Genomic DNA, 17,332 nt, shown 5'->3' with positions numbered 1-17,332 from the left:
ATTTCCTTCTCCAGGGATCGAACCCAGGTCTCCTAGTTACGTTAACTGCATCACAATCAAAATACAGGACAATTCTGTCTCCCAATGCCCCCACCCCCACCCCAAATTCCCTGGTGCGGTCACTTTTTAGTCATGCTCTCGCTTTGCCCTTAGCCTCTTACAACCGATGGTTCATCCTCCATCCTCATAGCTTTGTGTTTTCCAGAATGTTGGAGGAATAGAATCAGACAATATGTCTCATCAGACCTTCTGCATCTGGTTTTTCATTCAGCATAATGAATTTGAGAAACATCCAAGGTGTTGGATGTATCAGTAGCTGGTTCATTTTTATTAATGGGTAGTATTCTATTGCATGGATGCACCAGAGTTTATCAATTTAATTGTTGGACATTTGGGTGGTTTATAGTTTTTGACAGTTATGCTTCTCTGCTGTGAACATTTGTGTATAGGCTTTTGTGTGAGCATAGGTTTTCATTTCATTTTACGAAGTATGTAAGAGTGGCTTGGTCATAGACGTGTACATAACTTTGTAAGAAACTTCCATATGGTTTCATGCCGTAGATTTCAGAACCCAGGACTTTAATAAATTTAATATTATTGTTTGGAAATCTCAATACACAAAGTGATAATGTATCACACAGTAGTCTGGGTTTCCTGTTCTAATAATGCATCCTTTAAGGAATAATGTTTAGGGAGAAACTATGAATAAAGGTTGAAAGCTTTTCCCGGGTTATATAGGAGGAGGGTCTGGGCCACTGTAACCACCTGATTTGGCTCCTTGAAGGGACGAGTTTGGTCATTTACCAGCATAATGAGTCTTAGGAGGTAATTGTCATGTCCATGAGATTGGCACCCCAGTTTTACATGTCCTTTGAAAATAATAGTCCCAGTGGCCATCGTAAGTCTAACCTGTTGGGAGAAGCATCCTTATTATAGAGTCATATATAGATTTTATTTCCTTCAGCATCAGCCCATTTTGAGGAACTTTCAAATTCATGCTCTAATCAGGGGCCATCGAGGTTTTTGGAGATGACTCAGACCCAGCAGCGTTTGAGATGGTGTGATTCTTACAAAGGCTTCCTCGCCTCATCACTGTCAGTCTGCCCTTTTCTTGATGCGTGGCTCTGACGGCTTGCTCTGTGCACTGCACAACACTTGGGCGGGGGTGGGAGGTGCAGGAGCTTTACGAGAAATTGGAGGCATGGTGTGCGAAGTCGCTGAATGGTGGCATGACAGTGAAGGGCAGCATCACCCACCCCATCAGGTTGAGGGATCCAGGCATTCAAGTGCTTTAGGACAGGGGTCTCCAGAGCACACATGTGTGTATGTCTGTGTATGTATATGTGGGGTGCTTACTAGTAGTCCACTGGGGTGTGGAAGGAAGATTTTAGAGCTTTTATTTATATTAATTTTTCTCCTAAAAAGTAAAAAAAATTATGTTTTTTTGATTTAACATACAGACCCTGGTACCCATGTGGTATTTAAGCCTATGTCACAGAGTCCAACAGGTGACTGGCCTAGACTGTGTCGGTTATCCCAGGGTTGGGGAGCGTGAGGGGGGGCACCCCTACCCGGGACATCGGTCATCCATCCACCCTCACAGTTGGGCTCTTTTGCTCTCTGCCTGTTGTCAGCATTGTGGGTTTCCCCATATCCAGATAAAGGAATTTTAGGATGATCTCATTTTAACTAAACTGTAACACCCCTGACCCTCAGGATGGATGACAGACTTTTCAAAGATCCCAGGATCACAGGTTGAAAACAAGAGAAATAAAGTAAGAGTAGGTGGACAATGGGAAAAGTGCAGACCTGCCACCTCTCCTGTTCCTAGTGTGAATTTTCACCAGCCCCATTATAGAGTGATCAGGGTGCTTGCACGCTAAATCACTTCAGTTGTGTCCAACTCTTTGCTCCCCTATGGATTGTGGTCTCAGGCAGACTACTGGAGTGGGTTGCCATTTCCTCCTCCAGGGGGTCTTCCCCGCCTAGGGATCGAACCCTCATCTCTTATGTTTCCTGCATTGGCAGGCGAGTTCTTTTACCACTAATGCCACCTGGGAAGCCCATAAGGAGCAAAGGTCCTTGCCATAGAAGGAGAGTCAGTCAGTGAGAAATCCCTGTGGATCAGGGTGTAGCTGGCTGAAAAATCAGATGTCATCACCTTGGCCCCTTGAAATGTAGATGTAAAACAAGTGCCTAATATTGACCCATGTCCTAAAACTAACCTGTGTTTTGAGGCTTTAATATTAGTGCATGCATATGACTCATAAATAAATATATGGGCATGTAATTCATAAATATATGGGCATGTATTCAGAAGAGGTACTTTAACATGTATTCTTGGTAAGAGATTGCCATCAAAAAAGCTTAATAAACACTTGTTTGTGAGAAATAAAAAGGAGGATTGACTGATAGGTGTGGTGATCAGGGAAGACCTTACAAAGAGCCCTCAGGAAGAGTAAGATTTAGAAAGGCAGCCCTAAGACTATAGGAAGATACAAAGACAAAATAGCTTGGACTTGTTGGGGAAGTTACAAGGAGCAAACGTAAAATACAGTTGTGAACCTTAGAATGGTGATTTTGATGATGTGTATCACACCAGCGTCTGTGATTCCCTAGCGGTGTGAGGAAGGAGGGTTCAGGGGAGGTCCCCTTTCTACAGGAGCCGTCAGGTCCTAGGGATGAGCTCACTTCTCTGCTGACTTGGCCCCTGTGGGGTTGTCTGGCCTCCCTGTCTGCATGGCATCACCGTGCATGCCTCGTTCCCACACTTCCTCCCATCCAGCTCTTGGCAGCAGCTAACTGATGAGAAGGAGGTTGAGGGTCCCGGTCCCTCATTTTGGATGTGCCATCTCCTAGTGCACTTAAAGCTTGCCTCAGCAGTTCTTTCCATTTTCAGGAAGGTGTGCACAAGCTGGTTGGCAGTGAGGCCCAGGTGAAGATGAACACCAGGGCAGAACTAGGGAGCCTGAAAGTCTTCTTGGTTATGTTTAACGTAGAGCTTAAGAAAGTGCAGTCTGGTTCAATCCTAACTGGATCATTGAATAGCTGCATCATTTCAACCCAGTCACCTAACATTTCTGATGCTCAAGTTCCTTATCTGTAAAATGGAAACACCACTAAATTTAACTCTGCCCTACAGCTCTTATATGGTAAAATGAGAGAAGGCACACCAAGCACCTTTGCACAGGGCCTGGTCCATAGAAAGAGCTCAATAATATTAGCCCTCGGTGTCATTTTTATCATTATGCTTGCAAAGTCTGAAGTTGTTTAATATTTTATTCACCATGATCAAGTTACATGGAGAGTTAACAGCACTTGAAAAAGTCAAAGTACTTTAAAACATGCCACGATCAAGTCTGTAAAACACAAAACCCATAATAAGTGCATCCTAATTTATTAAAACTTGGAGATGTTCTTCTTCTCTGGCCAAGAAGATCATTAAAAACTTTATGGTGGGTCACTTGTTTTTATTTACTTGTCTGCAAAAGAGCTCCTCTTTCTCTAATCTGATTTGGTGCATCAAAACAAGTGGCAAAATGCTATTAATTGCAGTTCCAGCTGGCCTGACAGACCCCTTCTAAAGCAACAGTCGAATGAATATTCAACTCCTCTTCACCTGTGATCTCCTCACTCTGGTCCTCAGAGCTGAAAATAACCTGATCACTTTTAATCAGTTTGTTAAACATTAGGCAGCTTGCTGATTTACTTTTAATCATATTCTGCAGATTTCTAGGCGTTAATCTGATGTTTATTATGAAAATTACACATTTGTATTCTGGGGATTTTTTTTAATAAAGAAAAATAATAATAGGAAATAATTAAGGCAGACTGCATGCATTAGGAGTGTGTGAGAAGTATTGCAGGCGTGTGTGAAAACACCCGGACGTGAATTCTCTGTCACAGTTTAAAACTGGATTTTTCTGTTGTTCAAGTGGAAGCACACAAGGCCTTGCCTCTAAAGAAGATGATCATAAAGCTGCATTTAATTGTGGAGTCAATCCTCTCCTTTGCCTACTGTCCCCACTAGGTAGTATCCTCTCATCCTTCAAAAGCAGAGAGTAATTACCTACAGTCAACCTAGGCGCTTATGAATCTCCTTTTAGGATCAGAATTGAGGGAAGCCAGCCACACAGGATCATTTAAAAAGATATTTTCCAAAAAAAAAACGGGGGATATTGGCTGGGTACTGGTTTTCCTCAAACTGTTCTGTTTGTATGAAACAGGGTATAGTTGGGAAGCAGAGGAAATGCATATATATGTGAAAGTGAAAGTTAGTCACTCAGTCGTGTCTGACTCTTTGCAACCCCGTGGACGGTGGCCAGCCAGGCTCGTCTGTCCACAGAATTCTCCAGGCAAGAATACAGGAGTGAGTTGCCGTTTCCTTCTCCAGGGGATCTTCCCAACCCAGGGATCAAACCCAGGTCTCCCACATTGCAGGCAGTTGGACTCTTTACCGTCTGAGCCACCAGGGAAGCCGTATATATATACATACACTCTGTATTGAATATATTTGAACTTGAACAGTCTGCCAGCCTCTCTCTCTCAAACGTGGAACAAGTCAAGAAATTTCAGGAAACATGACCCTGGTTGAGTGACATATCACCTTTTGCAAGTCCCTTCCGTATAATGGTACCTTGAGCAGTGATGACTGTGGGCTCCTCCATCACGCCCTGCCCCCGCACCCTCCATGAATCCAAGAAGCAGAAGGAGATACCTTCATGATTCCAGGAGAGCCACCAGCAGCCATGTCTCAACCATCTTCTTAGGACAGGCAGCTTCTCTCTCCTGCTCTTAACCTATGTACTGTTCTTCTTTCCCCAGGTTGAGTATGTGATCAAGTGTGACATGTCAGCTCTGCAGAAGATTCTGTATCGCCACATGCAAGCCAAAGGGATCCTCCTCACAGATGGTTCAGAGAAAGATAAGAAGGTACGTTGTGGAAGGTGCTACAACTCAAGGTGCTGTCAGATTTCTTCTTAGGGCTGTGCCACTGGACACTCCCAGGAAGTATCCCCACGACTGCTGATTTGTCAAAGCAAATTACAGGGCCTTTTGGGGAGCTATTATTGTTGCTGCCAAAGGAAATCCTTTGGCCTTTTACCTGTATTGGAGCAGTTAGAAATGAACACCGTCTTGGTGTTCATATCACGAAAACAGTTCTGTTCGTGTAAGTCTGCACACAATATATCTGCCTAAGGGTAGGCTAGCATTTTAGAAGGTTTTAAAAGCCAGTTTCATCCCTGGGCATCTGTGCCATGCTTCTGTCTTCCCAGAATCCTACAGGATGAACAGTCATTTCTCAAAGCCATCCACTGGACATAATTCCCTCCTCTCAAATAACTCACATGGAAGATGGTCTATCTAATTCAGAAACGGCTGTGTAATAGTAACCGGAACTTTGGACAGTAGGAAGTGTAGGCTACCGAGATGACCTATGGCTCTTTGTTCTTTCTATGGAAACCTACTTTTTAAAAATGGGAAATAGCTGATCAATTAATAACGTATATTCTGACTCTCCTCTGCTTGTCCTTAGGGGAAAGGCGGTGCTAAGACACTAATGAACACCATCATGCAGTTGAGAAAGATCTGCAATCACCCATATATGTTTCAGCACATTGAGGTAAGCCTGCGGTCTCTGTGGTGACCCTGATCCTAATTGTTCAGTTTCTACTAATACTACATTGAAAAAAAATTTTATAATAAAAAAATAAAGCAAAGTTAAAACATGTGGAAGTTGCAACTACATGGTCTGGTAGCTTGATAAGCAGAATTAACAGACATGAGGTTTCTGGTTATGGATTCTCATTGGCATCAGACACTTGGGCATCTGGAATTTTATAGGCAGGAGTTCTAAGTGGTGAGAAAATGCTGTAAACCAGGGTTCATTATGTGGGTTCGGGTAAGTACTGTGAATTGCCTCATTATGGTAGGTGCTCTGACATGGAGGATAATGACAGATACATCCAGCTTTCTCAGAAGGATGCTGTGGAAAAATGCTAAAAGAATGGATTTATATTCATTGAAGGGAAATATGTTCCTGAAATATTTGCTCTGTGAAGATCACTGACTTTAGACTGTTTCTTAGATTTGTATTTTTCCTTTCTGGGTTCTTCTATGACGGTGTAAATCCAGGTTTTTTAATCCTAATGCTCTGGTCTCTAGGAAGCTATTTTCAAGGGAGAGGACATTTTCTGCCCTGTTCATTACATGTGAATGAGTTTCCTAAATTGACAGTTTCACCCCAGTAGGAGCCGTTGACTTGAGCTGGAAGGGAAAGGAGTCAGAATTGTAGCCTCCACTTTTCAGGGTTGCCTTAGATGTGTGCGGTCCTGGCAGTTACTGCCAGTCTGCTGCTTACTGTCCACTGCAGAGGAGCAGGAGGCGTGGGGCAAGACCTGCAGGCTCCATATTTTTCACTGGTTTATTAACAAATAAATAAATAGAAGGTTCTAGGGATTTAACTTTCAGAAGCATATTCCTGGAAATGAGACTGAAATGTTCTTGACTTTGAAGATTCTTTTTCTTTTTCTTTTTTTTGGTCCTTGTTTTTGGTAATCACGCTTGTTAGGTAAGAGTATGTACTGTACCTCTGTCCATATCCTGAAGTCCTGTCCCAACTCTAGGATGAAATTAGAATTAACTCCTGACACTGCTGTTGCTTTGGGGACAGGCCTTTTAGAGAGTAAAAAGGCCTTGGTTTGAGCAAAATGACAATGGCAACAACTGTAGGGAGGAAGGAGGGCAAGGTCCCACCACCAAGCCTCCTTAGACACATAGCAGGAGAATCCATGGTGTGGCAATGAGTCCATACCCCGGGCCACTTTTACCTCTGTAAAAACCTGCTGTACGTCACTTAGCATCTCCAAGCTATAGTGTATTTGACTTGTCATCAGATGGTGATAGATGATAGGGCTGGCAGAAGGATAAATGTTTAAAGAACATACAAAGTGTCTGGTAAACCAGTAATGTGATAATAAACAGGCCATAAGCTATCAGTGTATTAGTGGGGGTGGCTTGTTGGGTTGCATGCACGCATGCTCAGTCGCTTCAGTCGTGTCTGCCTCTTTGTGACCCTATGGACGGTAGCCCACCAGGCTCCTCTGTCCATGGGAATTCTCCAGGCAAGAATACTGGAGTGGGTTGCCATGCCCTCCTCCAGGGGATCTTCCCCACCCAGTGACTGAACCCACGTGTCCTGTGACTCCTGCATTATAGGTGGATTCTTTACCACTGAGCCACCAGGGAAACCCATGTTGGATTGGGGGAGCTGAAAAAAAGGTCTAATGGTGAAAATGATTGGGATCATATCAGGTTAACCTGTCACCTACCATCTTATATTTTCTTAAAAACAATTTTTAGATATTCAGCAAAAATATACAGGATTTGTTATTGTTCAGTTGCTCAGTCGTGTCTGATTCTTGGAGATCCCATGGACTGCAAAACACCAGGCTTCCCTGTCCTTCACCATCTCCCAGAGCTTGCTCAAACTCATGTCCATTGAGTCAGTGATGCCATCCAACTATCTCACTCTCTGTCGTCCCCTTCACCTCCTGCCCTCAATCTTTCCCAGCATCAGGGTCTTTCCCAATGAGTCAGTTCTTTGTATAAGGTGGCCAAAGTATTGGAGTTTCAGCTTCCTGTCAGTCCTTACAATGAATATTCAGGATTGAATAAGGATTTGAGGACTTCAGACTTATGAAAATTAAGTATCAGTCTTACTTCGTCATACCAAAATGCACCTTTGAAACACACTGGGTCATATCAGGAAATGTGGAGCGGTGTGCCTTTTACCCTCAAGCTTCTGTTTGGAACACCTGGGAAGTGGGAGGGGGATCAGAGAAGCTAAGCTTAAGTAACATGCCCTCCTTTCCCTGCCTGTTTACATTTTAAGTAGCAGTCCATAGAAAGACAGACTTTGATTTGCAATTTTTTTAACATGAAAAACTTTCGGGAGGATATTCCTGGAAACAAGACCCACAGTGACTGGCAAAGGTATCATACTTGTGAACAGAGACGGTGTGTGCATTTTGCTTTTGTCTTTGATTGTTTGCTTACACATCCTTTGTTCATACTACCTGATAGTAGAAACCCAGGCTCCCGATTGGGCTCACTGCCTCCCTGGGGATCTTTAAACCAGAGAAATGAAAACCGAGTTTTTTAAATGCTGCTGATACCTGACCATATCACCATCCACTGATATATACAGATGGAAACAGATGGAACCTCAAAAATTGAGTCGAGATTGGCCACCTGTAGGGAGGAAAGGCATGATTCCTGGAGTCAGGGTAGGGTTTTGGGCTGTGATCCATCAGTGTTCATTTTGCCAGTGGGGCAGCATCCGGAGGGGCCAGGGCCCCCATAAATGATGAGCATGTTTGGGAGTGGAGCCCAGAAGGAAAGATCTGGTCCCCTTGGAGGAAAGCTTTGGTGATCCAGGAGGGAAGGGAGGCAGAGAAGGGAGACAGCCGGTGGTTAAGTGAAGGTGTGACGTGCTCTCCTCCCCACAGATGGCCTCCCCTTCCATCAAGTAGGGATACGAAAATCACATGGGGAACAGCTATTTATTTCTTCCACCGGATCAGTGAGGAGGGAAATACGTAGTTAAGTTCTGTATTTTAAAAGTGGATGCCAGTTACCTGAGGGGTGGTGTACCTTTAGGGCCTTATTTATAATGCAGAAAAGCACAGTGTGGAAGGGATGTTATGACTGCACCGAGCTAAGATCTATATACTTAGTACGTATGTCATCATCATGACTTTTACTGCTGAACATTTCCACAATATATTGATGTGTGTATATTAATCCTGATTTGCTTATATTAAGCTCTTCCTCTTATCTAGACTCTAAGCTGCTTGGGGGGTAGGTACTTCCTTTACTTCCTTTTTTTCTGGATCCCCAGTACCTGCCTACCACAGCCCTGGGCCAGTGAACATTTAATCACTGTTTGTTTGATGAGTGAACTAACGCTGTCATCTCAGTATGAGAGTCTAGAGCCTTGCTGAAACTTACAGGATATATTTCTGGCAAAGCTATAGTCTGAATTCAAAGGCTTTGAGTTCCTGGTTCTTTCCATAAGGAGTATTTTTTTACTTATTATTTTGTTTAATTGCATTCTAGAAATAGGATGACCTCACTAATAGAATAATTATTATGTCAATAATTACAGATCTGTTTTTAAAAATCCTTTTTCTTCTCTCTCTTTTAAAGGAATCCTTTGCTGAACACCTGGGCTATTCAAATGGGGTCATCAATGGGTAAATCCTAATTTTTTTTTTTCTTCCAAAAAATGGTTTGTTGGTCCTACCTAAACTTTTCTCTCTAGTGTTTCCTGTCACACAAATACAGTACTGCCAGCCTCCTCAGCAACCCCTCTCTTCAGCCGAGGGTGCAGAAGTTGTTAACCAGAACGATATCAGCATTCTCTTTTACTTTACTGGCATAAATGACTACATGCCTTGAGCAAGTGGCTATTCAGAGGACATAGATCTCCTTTAATAGACTTAACAGTGTCCTAGTGTTCTAAAAACGTTGTCAGAGCTTCAGAGGGTTGTTACTTATAACCAATAGTGTAGCTTGAGCTCAAAGAGAATTTAACATATGAGATCTCAAGTCAGTATTTAACATTAATGTGCATGAGAGGAAGATATCTCATCTGCTGTAAACATGTACAACTTTACAATCATTTGCTGGAGCATGGTCTGTATAAGAAATATTTTTCATTTGGACCTTGAAGAGACACATGTCTGCAACAACGAAAAAGTACCTTGCATCCATAGAAAGCCTCTGTTTTGCTTGTTCGGCACTAGGGAGATTTTCTTATTAAGATAAAGGGGCCATTCTTTGATCCCAAGGGCAGGCTGTGTCAGTGGGCCAAGAACCAGGAATTGGAAGCCATGCAGAACTATTGCCACCAGGCTCTCCTTCTCTCCAGATGCGGGGTACACTGCTGCTGCTGTCAGGGTGGCCAGGCTGTGTACTGAAAACGTGGCCTCAGTGGGTGTTTGGAGGACAGTTCTCAGAGCAGGGAATGGATGTTGAGAAGACCTGCACTTGAAAAGTCTGTCTGTTCTCTGTGTCATAAAATCACTGCCAGTGTTGCATTTCAATGTTATAGGCTAGAATGCTTATACACTGGTGAGTTTTCCCAACAGTATCCCCCCTACAACTAAGTTTTAATAATGTAACACACCCCTGTTGATAAAAGAGGAGAGTGGTTTCTTGGGGAGGAAAAAATCTCTACTTTAGCTCACTAACATTCTCTATCTGACAGCACTCTGCCATCGTATTTTTTTAATGTGAATTTCTATTTTTTATGTGAATTTCCAGGAGTCTATCTCCTCCCCAATCCATTCTTCACAGTGTACATGGTGATCTTTTAAAAAGATGTCAGCTCTCATGGCCTCCCTGTTTAAAACCCATCAATGGCTTTCCATTTCACTTAAAACTAAAACTAATAGAGCCCTACAGGATCTGTCTAAACCCGCCCCCCCCACCCTCTTCATCTCTGCTCTCATCTCCCAGTGTCTCCCCTCCACTCCTCGACTTATGCATAAGCCACACACACCATTTTTCTTTTTTCCATTTTTCAGACTCTCCAGATTCTTTTACTCCTTGGGGCCTTTGCACATACTCTTTCCATTTCCTGGAATCTCTTCCTCTCCACTCCTCAGTCTCCCTTCTTCACCTGGCTGCCTTTTGCTCTTTATTTCAGGTTTTAGGCTACACTGTTATTTCTTCATTGGGGTCACCCTTGATGCTCTAAACCAGGAGCTGGCAAATGATTTTCTGCAAAGGGCCAGATCTCAAAATTTTCACTTTTGCTGTCCCCAAAGTCTCAGTTGCACCAGCTCAATTTTGTCATTGTCGCTTGAAAACTGCCATAGGCAAATATAAATGAGCAAGCCTGGCCATGTTCCAATAAAACGTTATTTACAAAAACAGGCCGCAGTCCAGGGCTGACATTTGCCACACACTGTTCTTATGCAAAGAAGGTATCTGTTTTTCTTTTTAGTACTTATCCTAAGACACTAACTGCCCATTTGGAGAGCAGAGACTCTATTTTGCTTATGCACATGCTCAGTAGCATGCTTAGCACACTGCAGGTGCTCAGTATTTCAGTGAATTGCAATGCCCTAAGTTAGTTGTTTTATGAATTTAAATAAGTAGAGATTTAAGGAAATGACATAATATACCTGTATGTATGTGTGGGAGGGACAGAGAGAAAGAAAGAGTTGAGACAGAGAGTGAAACTATGAAGAATATGAGGAGGTTTCCTTTTCTTTCTAGACTCTGTCATCATACCTACAGTATATAATGTACTTTTGTGGGTTTTCTACAAATATATTCTATTTTTCCATGAAACACTCTCCACAGCTTTGGAGTGGCTATGTACTCATCCATTCATTCATTCCGTAGTTATTTACTGAATGTTTACTCTGCACAAGGCACTGTATGAAAAGCAAAGCTCTGCTGGATCCTTCAAGAAGACAACAGTAATACTGTCTTCTTGTTTTGCATTTTTGGGTTCAGGGCTGAGCTGTATCGGGCCTCGGGAAAGTTTGAGCTACTTGATCGTATTCTGCCAAAATTGAGAGCGACTAACCACCGCGTGCTGCTTTTCTGCCAGATGACGTCCCTCATGACCATCATGGAGGATTACTTTGCTTTTCGGAACTTCCTTTACCTGCGCCTTGATGGTGAGTGTGTAAGGAATTAGGCTCCACAGCCACGCTATTCAGAGTACAGGGATACTGGCAACTCAGATCCAACCTCAATCAAAAGCAGGGGTAAAATTGTTGCAGAATTAGCAGAGTGAGGTCCAGCTTCTCTAGATACCAGATTTTATATCCTCCAGCCTAAAATAAGCTGAAATCTTTGTGCAGATGTTTTTCCTACATTCAAGCCAATGCAAGTGACTTAAAATCATTTATAAGTACCCCAATTAAACTAAACTAAAATTTAAAAACTCTTCTTGCCTTTGGGCTTGTCTATTCTCTATGTACCCCCCCCCATATAGAATATTTTGATAAACCTTTAGGTTTTACTGTGAAGGCATATTTTAAAGGGATAAAAGTTATGATTCCCTTCTTCAGTAACACTGTAATAATCCACATAAGATTATATCTATCATTAAAACTTCTCTCATTTTCTAAATAGAAGTATATACATGCTACCTTAAGAGACATGGCTTCATTGTTTGCTGGATTTTGTGAACTGTGCAGAATATTTGCCTGATTTCTAGAGTGACACCATGTCCTTAAAAAATTAGTCAAAAAATATGAGTGGAAGAAAATATGAATTTAGAGATACTTCCTAAATTGCTGTATGATTTGGATCACAGCCCTAGTATTTCAGAGATTAGGGATACCAAAATGTTCTTACTGTGGCAGGGGGTGACATTTTCCAAGAGTGGTGAATAGGAGCTGGTTTACAGCCAGGATGGCGTTGAATTTCTGCACGGTGTTTCTAGTACCAATTTTTATCTGATGTAACATTCAAGTTATTGTCAAGTGGGAACTGTAAAGTTTATGTTCCATTAAAAGATGTTTTATTTTCAATCCAACATTTTCTCACCCTCTTGCCATGAACTGGATGCAACTGGATATATACCACCCTTGGACCTGCTGTATTTTCTCTTACTTGAATTTTTAAGTGAATTCTCTATATGGTATACCTATTAGGGCATTGTTAACTCTTAAATTAATTATAACCTCTGACAAACTAGATTTTTTAAAGAACTTTGCTTCCCTGGTGGTTCAGATGGTAAAGAATGTGCCTGTAAAGCAGCAGACCAGGTTCGATCCCTGGGTCAGGAAGATCCCCTAAAGAAGGGACTGGCAACCCACTCCAATACTCTTGCCTGGAGAATTCCATGGACGGAGGAGTCTGGTGGGCCACAGTCCATGGGGTCGCAAAGAGCTGGACACGACTGAGCTACTAACACAGTTCCCTCTCCTTGAAGTCACTGAAAACGGATGAATGGTTAAGTGAGCGTTGATTCTGAATTCGTGATACAGCTTTATCAGCCACAGCCTGTCTGTAGGCACGTCTGCCTTGTGTCTTGTCCTGAGGCTCAACCTGTTCCTTCCCCCCTCTCTTCGAGGGGTAGGTGCAGCCCTCCGTCAGCATTATTCCTTTGAAAGGCAAGCCCGCCTTCACTGCTGCTCAGGTGAGAGGCCACCAGCTCTGTTTCCCCTGAATAGACAGTCCCTCACAGATGTCCTGCAGAACTATTGTTTACTGCTTTGTGGCATTTTGACTGGAATCTCAGCTCCCTGAGGACTGTGGCCTTGGAATATTTGAGTCTGGAAAACTGGCAAGAAGTGACTTCCTTGAAACAAATCTTTCTCATGTGTTCTGCCAGCTTGAGAGAGTATCTTTACTTTGTTGGTTGCTGCCCTTAATAGTCAGAAAAGCTCATGTTTATGGAATGCCTACTATCAGTACATGTGGGATACCAGGCAAGGCACTTACTGTGCATTATTTATTTAATTTTCTCAGCAAACAAGGTATAAACACAATCCCCATTTAACAAGTGAGAAAACAGAGATTTAGAGAGATAAGTTAACTTGCCGAGGTTTACATGTGAGGCAGATGGTGAAACCAAATTGTAACTTTGATCTCTCTGATTGCACATTAATTTAGAATCAGTTTTAGTAGATCCAGCACGATGAATCCCATCTCTGAAAATACAGGTTGTTTTCCTAGAGACAGTATTTTTAAAAATGATTTTTAACTTATTCAACAATTTTTAATTAATTGAAAATGACCAGACCATTTCAAGAGAATGAGCCACTCACTGATCCTGCTAGGTTGGAGGAAAGAAGCAAACAAGTTCGTTAAGTGTTACAGATGGCATTCAGAATGCTTCATGGACTTCTAGCTGAAAGAAGCAACAGCCATTTGTTTCAGAGTTAGAGAGAATTCATGGGCAAACAATCAACATACACATGGATAAATTAGTACACCCACTTCTAGCAGTACCACCCTCCAACCACATCCCCTTAACCCAATTGTTAAAATGTCTTTGGATTTTCATTGCTCAATTTTATGTCCCAGATTTTTGACCTCAGGAAAAAAAATTTGATGACAGATAAGTAGATTTTTTTTTCCTGGCAAAGATTATGGTTGCATGAATAGATTTAACTACGATTCCATCATAGTCTTTGTTTTCACTGGAAACAATTTTTGAATGAGAGTAAGCAGTAAAGTTAAGTCCCAGAAGACAACATTTTCCAAAAGCAGCTGAAACTAAGTTAAAATGAGTAATCATAAAAGCCTGACAGTGTGTTCCTTCTGGAAATTTTGCAATTTTCAACACAATTGCCTTTATTATTAATTGTATTCTTGGTTATGTTCTGCATCAAAGTCTAAAAGAACTTGGACTTGATACACTTTAAATCCTGTGCCCATATACAAGCAGCACTTCTTAGGCTGGAAATAAACCCTGATACAGTAGTGTGAATCTCCTTGAGCAGTATGCCAAAGATTGCTGATGATCAGCAAATATCTTGGCTTGGAGAACCTTTGACTAATGGAAATAGTAATCCAGAAAATTCTGAACCTTGTCATAAGAAATGCCATAGCTTTGCATGAGAAGTGACTCAATCACATCTTTTCCTGGCCTTATAATTTATTCAGTTCCATGCTGTGTATACAGTTGGTCCCTCATTCCTCAGGATCAAGTCAGGGGTTGGTTCCAGGACCCCCACAAATACTAGAATCCGCAGATGCTCAAGTCCCTGATATAAACTGGTACAGTATTTACAGATAACCTATGCACATCCTCCATATACTTTATGTATTTTTATGGCATTTTTATTTTTCTTATTTTATTTATTCTTTGCTGTACTGGGTCTTCATTGCTCTGCATAGGCTTTCTCTAGTTGCAGTGAGTGGGGGCTTCTCTTTGCAGAACACAGGCTCTAGGGCACACAGGCTGAGAAGTTGGAGCATGCAGATTCAATAGCTGAGGCTCACGGGCTTAGTTAAGACATGTGGAATCTTCCGAGACCATAGATCAAACCTGTGTCTCCTGCGTTGGCAGGTGGATTCTTAACCCCTGGACCACCAGGGAAGTCCTTTCATATAATTTAAATCATCTCTAGATTACTTATTATACCTAATACAATATAAATGCTGTGTAAATCATTGCTGGTGCTCAGCTAATTCAAATTATGCTTTGGGGAACTTTATGGTATTTTTTAAAAATTCCAAGTACTTTTGATCCACTCTTGGTTGAATCCCTGAATGTGCAAACCAAGACTACAAAGAGCTGACTGTACTGTTATCTCTGGGAATGTCTTCTTTCCCCATATTGGAAAGATTTTTATTTGCTTGTTTCTGTGGCTTTTCCTCCTATTTGTGACAGAGGGTGAAATGTGAACCTATAATGTTTTTTAAAAAATCACTGTATCTGGACAGATGATGTAGCAAAAAGGTTTCATGATAGAATGGAACTTGCCTTCCATTGTCATTGTGAGCACACAGTTCTCTGTGATCTCAGAATGCTGGTTCCGAACATAAAAGAAAGAAGGACACCACCTTTTTGAAACATTGTTCAACAAAACACATTTTGTGTCCTTCCCCGCAAATCTAAATTCTTGCAGTTCATCATTGAAGGTTTTGACCAGGTTGCTCAACTGGAAATCTGATTTATAAAGTAAAATGAGCTCTAAAGAACATTTCTCCATTGAATGGGGACACCCAAAGGCCCTGGTTTCCAATCCCCATTTGCTATATTCAGACACTACATCCCCCTCCCCCACCACAGGAGAGTACTTAACTATTTTTATTAATGTGAAAGGCAGATGATCCCCCCATATTTGGGAACTTGAACCTCCACAGCAACTCAGTTCCATTAGCTGGAGTCACTTAAATGTTTTAATCCTCTGAAATAAATTGCTGGTATATTTTCATCCTTAAAAAAAGAACACCATGTAGAAATAATATTTGTATAGCAGGCAGTTAGTGACTATCAAGTAATATGCATACATATTTCCCAACAGCCTAAAGCCTTTTTCAAAACTCTGCAGCTGCATTTTTCAGATGGAATATCGTAGGGATTTTTTTTTTCCCTTTTCCCCAATGCAGTTCATGAAATGGCCAGGTGAATACATTACAAACACTCTGAGAGTAAGGGACAGATTTGGAGTGCAAATCTGGGGACCTTTGTGCTGTTGTTGCTCAGTAACTAAGTTGTATCAGACTCTCAAACCCCATGGACTGTAGCCCGCCAGGCTCTTCTGTCCTCAACTGTCTCCTGGAGTTTGCTCAGATTCATGTCCATTAAGTCAGTGACACCACCCAACCATCTCATCCTCTGTCACCCCCTTCCCCTGCCCTTGATCCTTCCCAGTATCATGGTCTTTTCCAAGAGTTGGCTCTGCGCATCAGGTGGCCAAAGTATTGAAGTTTCAGCATTAGTCCTTCAAATGAATATTCAGGGTTGATTTCTTTTAGGATTGACTGGTTTGATCTCCTTGCTATAGAGGGACTCTCAAGAGTTTTCTCCAACAGCACAATTTGAAAGCATCAATTCTTTGGTGCTCAGCCTTTATTATGGTCCAATTCTCATATTCCATACGTGACTACTGGAAAAACTGTAGCTTTGACTATATGCACCTTTGTTGGTAAAGTGATGTCTCTGCTTTTTAAGACTCTGTCTACCTTTGTCATAGCTTTCCTTCCAGGGAGCAAGCGTCTTTTGTTTTTATGGCTGCAGTTAGCATCCTCAGTGGTTTTGGAGCCCAAGAAAATAAAATCTGTCACTGTGTCTACTTTTTCCCCTTTGCCTTGAAGTGATGGGACTGGATGCCATGATCAAGTTTTTTGACTATTGAGTTTCAAGCCAGCTTTTTCACTCTCCTTCTTCACCCTCATCAAGAGGCTTTTTAGTTCCTCTTCACTTTCTGACATGAGTAGTATCATCTGCATATATGAGGTTATTGATATTTCTACCAGCAATTTTGATTCCAGCTTGTGATTCATCTAGCCCAGCATTTCACATGATGTACTCTGCATAGAAGTTAATAAGCAGGGTGACAATATACACCCTTGTCATACTCCTTTTCCAATTCTGAACCAGTCCATTGCTCAATGTCTTGTTCTAACTGTTGCTTCTTGGCCCACATACAAGTTTCTCAGGAAACAGGTAAGGAGGTCTGGTATTTTCAGCTCTTTAAGAATTCTCCATAGTTTGTTGCGATGCACACAAAGGCTTTAGCACCGTCAAAGAAGCGGGAGTAGATGTTTTTCTTAAACTCCCTTACTTTCTCCATGATCCAATGAATGTTGGCAATTTGATCTCTGGTTCCTCTGCCCCTTATAA

The 17,332-nt window shown here is 41.9% G+C and overlaps 1 protein-coding gene across 5 annotated transcripts in view; it reads left to right on the top strand.

The window, feature by feature from the left end:
* Positions 1 to 17,332, top strand: part of SMARCA2 (SWI/SNF related, matrix associated, actin dependent regulator of chromatin, subfamily a, member 2) — a 176,510-nt gene that overhangs the window by 78,001 nt on the left and 81,177 nt on the right. For all 5 annotated transcript variants that reach the window (XM_040245954.1, XM_040246175.1, XM_040246098.1 and 2 more), the window contains exons 20-23: positions 4,825 to 4,932; positions 5,537 to 5,623; positions 9,211 to 9,257; positions 11,533 to 11,699. In XM_040245954.1, coding sequence (XP_040101888.1) covers positions 4,825 to 4,932; positions 5,537 to 5,623; positions 9,211 to 9,257; positions 11,533 to 11,699 — 409 coding nt within the window. The remainder of the gene's footprint in view (positions 1 to 4,824; positions 4,933 to 5,536; positions 5,624 to 9,210; positions 9,258 to 11,532; positions 11,700 to 17,332) is intronic.

This window comes from Oryx dammah, unplaced genomic scaffold, assembly GCF_014754425.2.
Source record: "Oryx dammah isolate SB20612 unplaced genomic scaffold, SCBI_Odam_1.1 HiC_scaffold_1, whole genome shotgun sequence".
Taxonomy (NCBI): Eukaryota; Metazoa; Chordata; class Mammalia; order Artiodactyla; family Bovidae; genus Oryx; species Oryx dammah.
The sequence above is the reverse complement of the archived record's forward strand: the minus strand, read 5'-3'. Positions and strand labels throughout refer to the sequence as shown.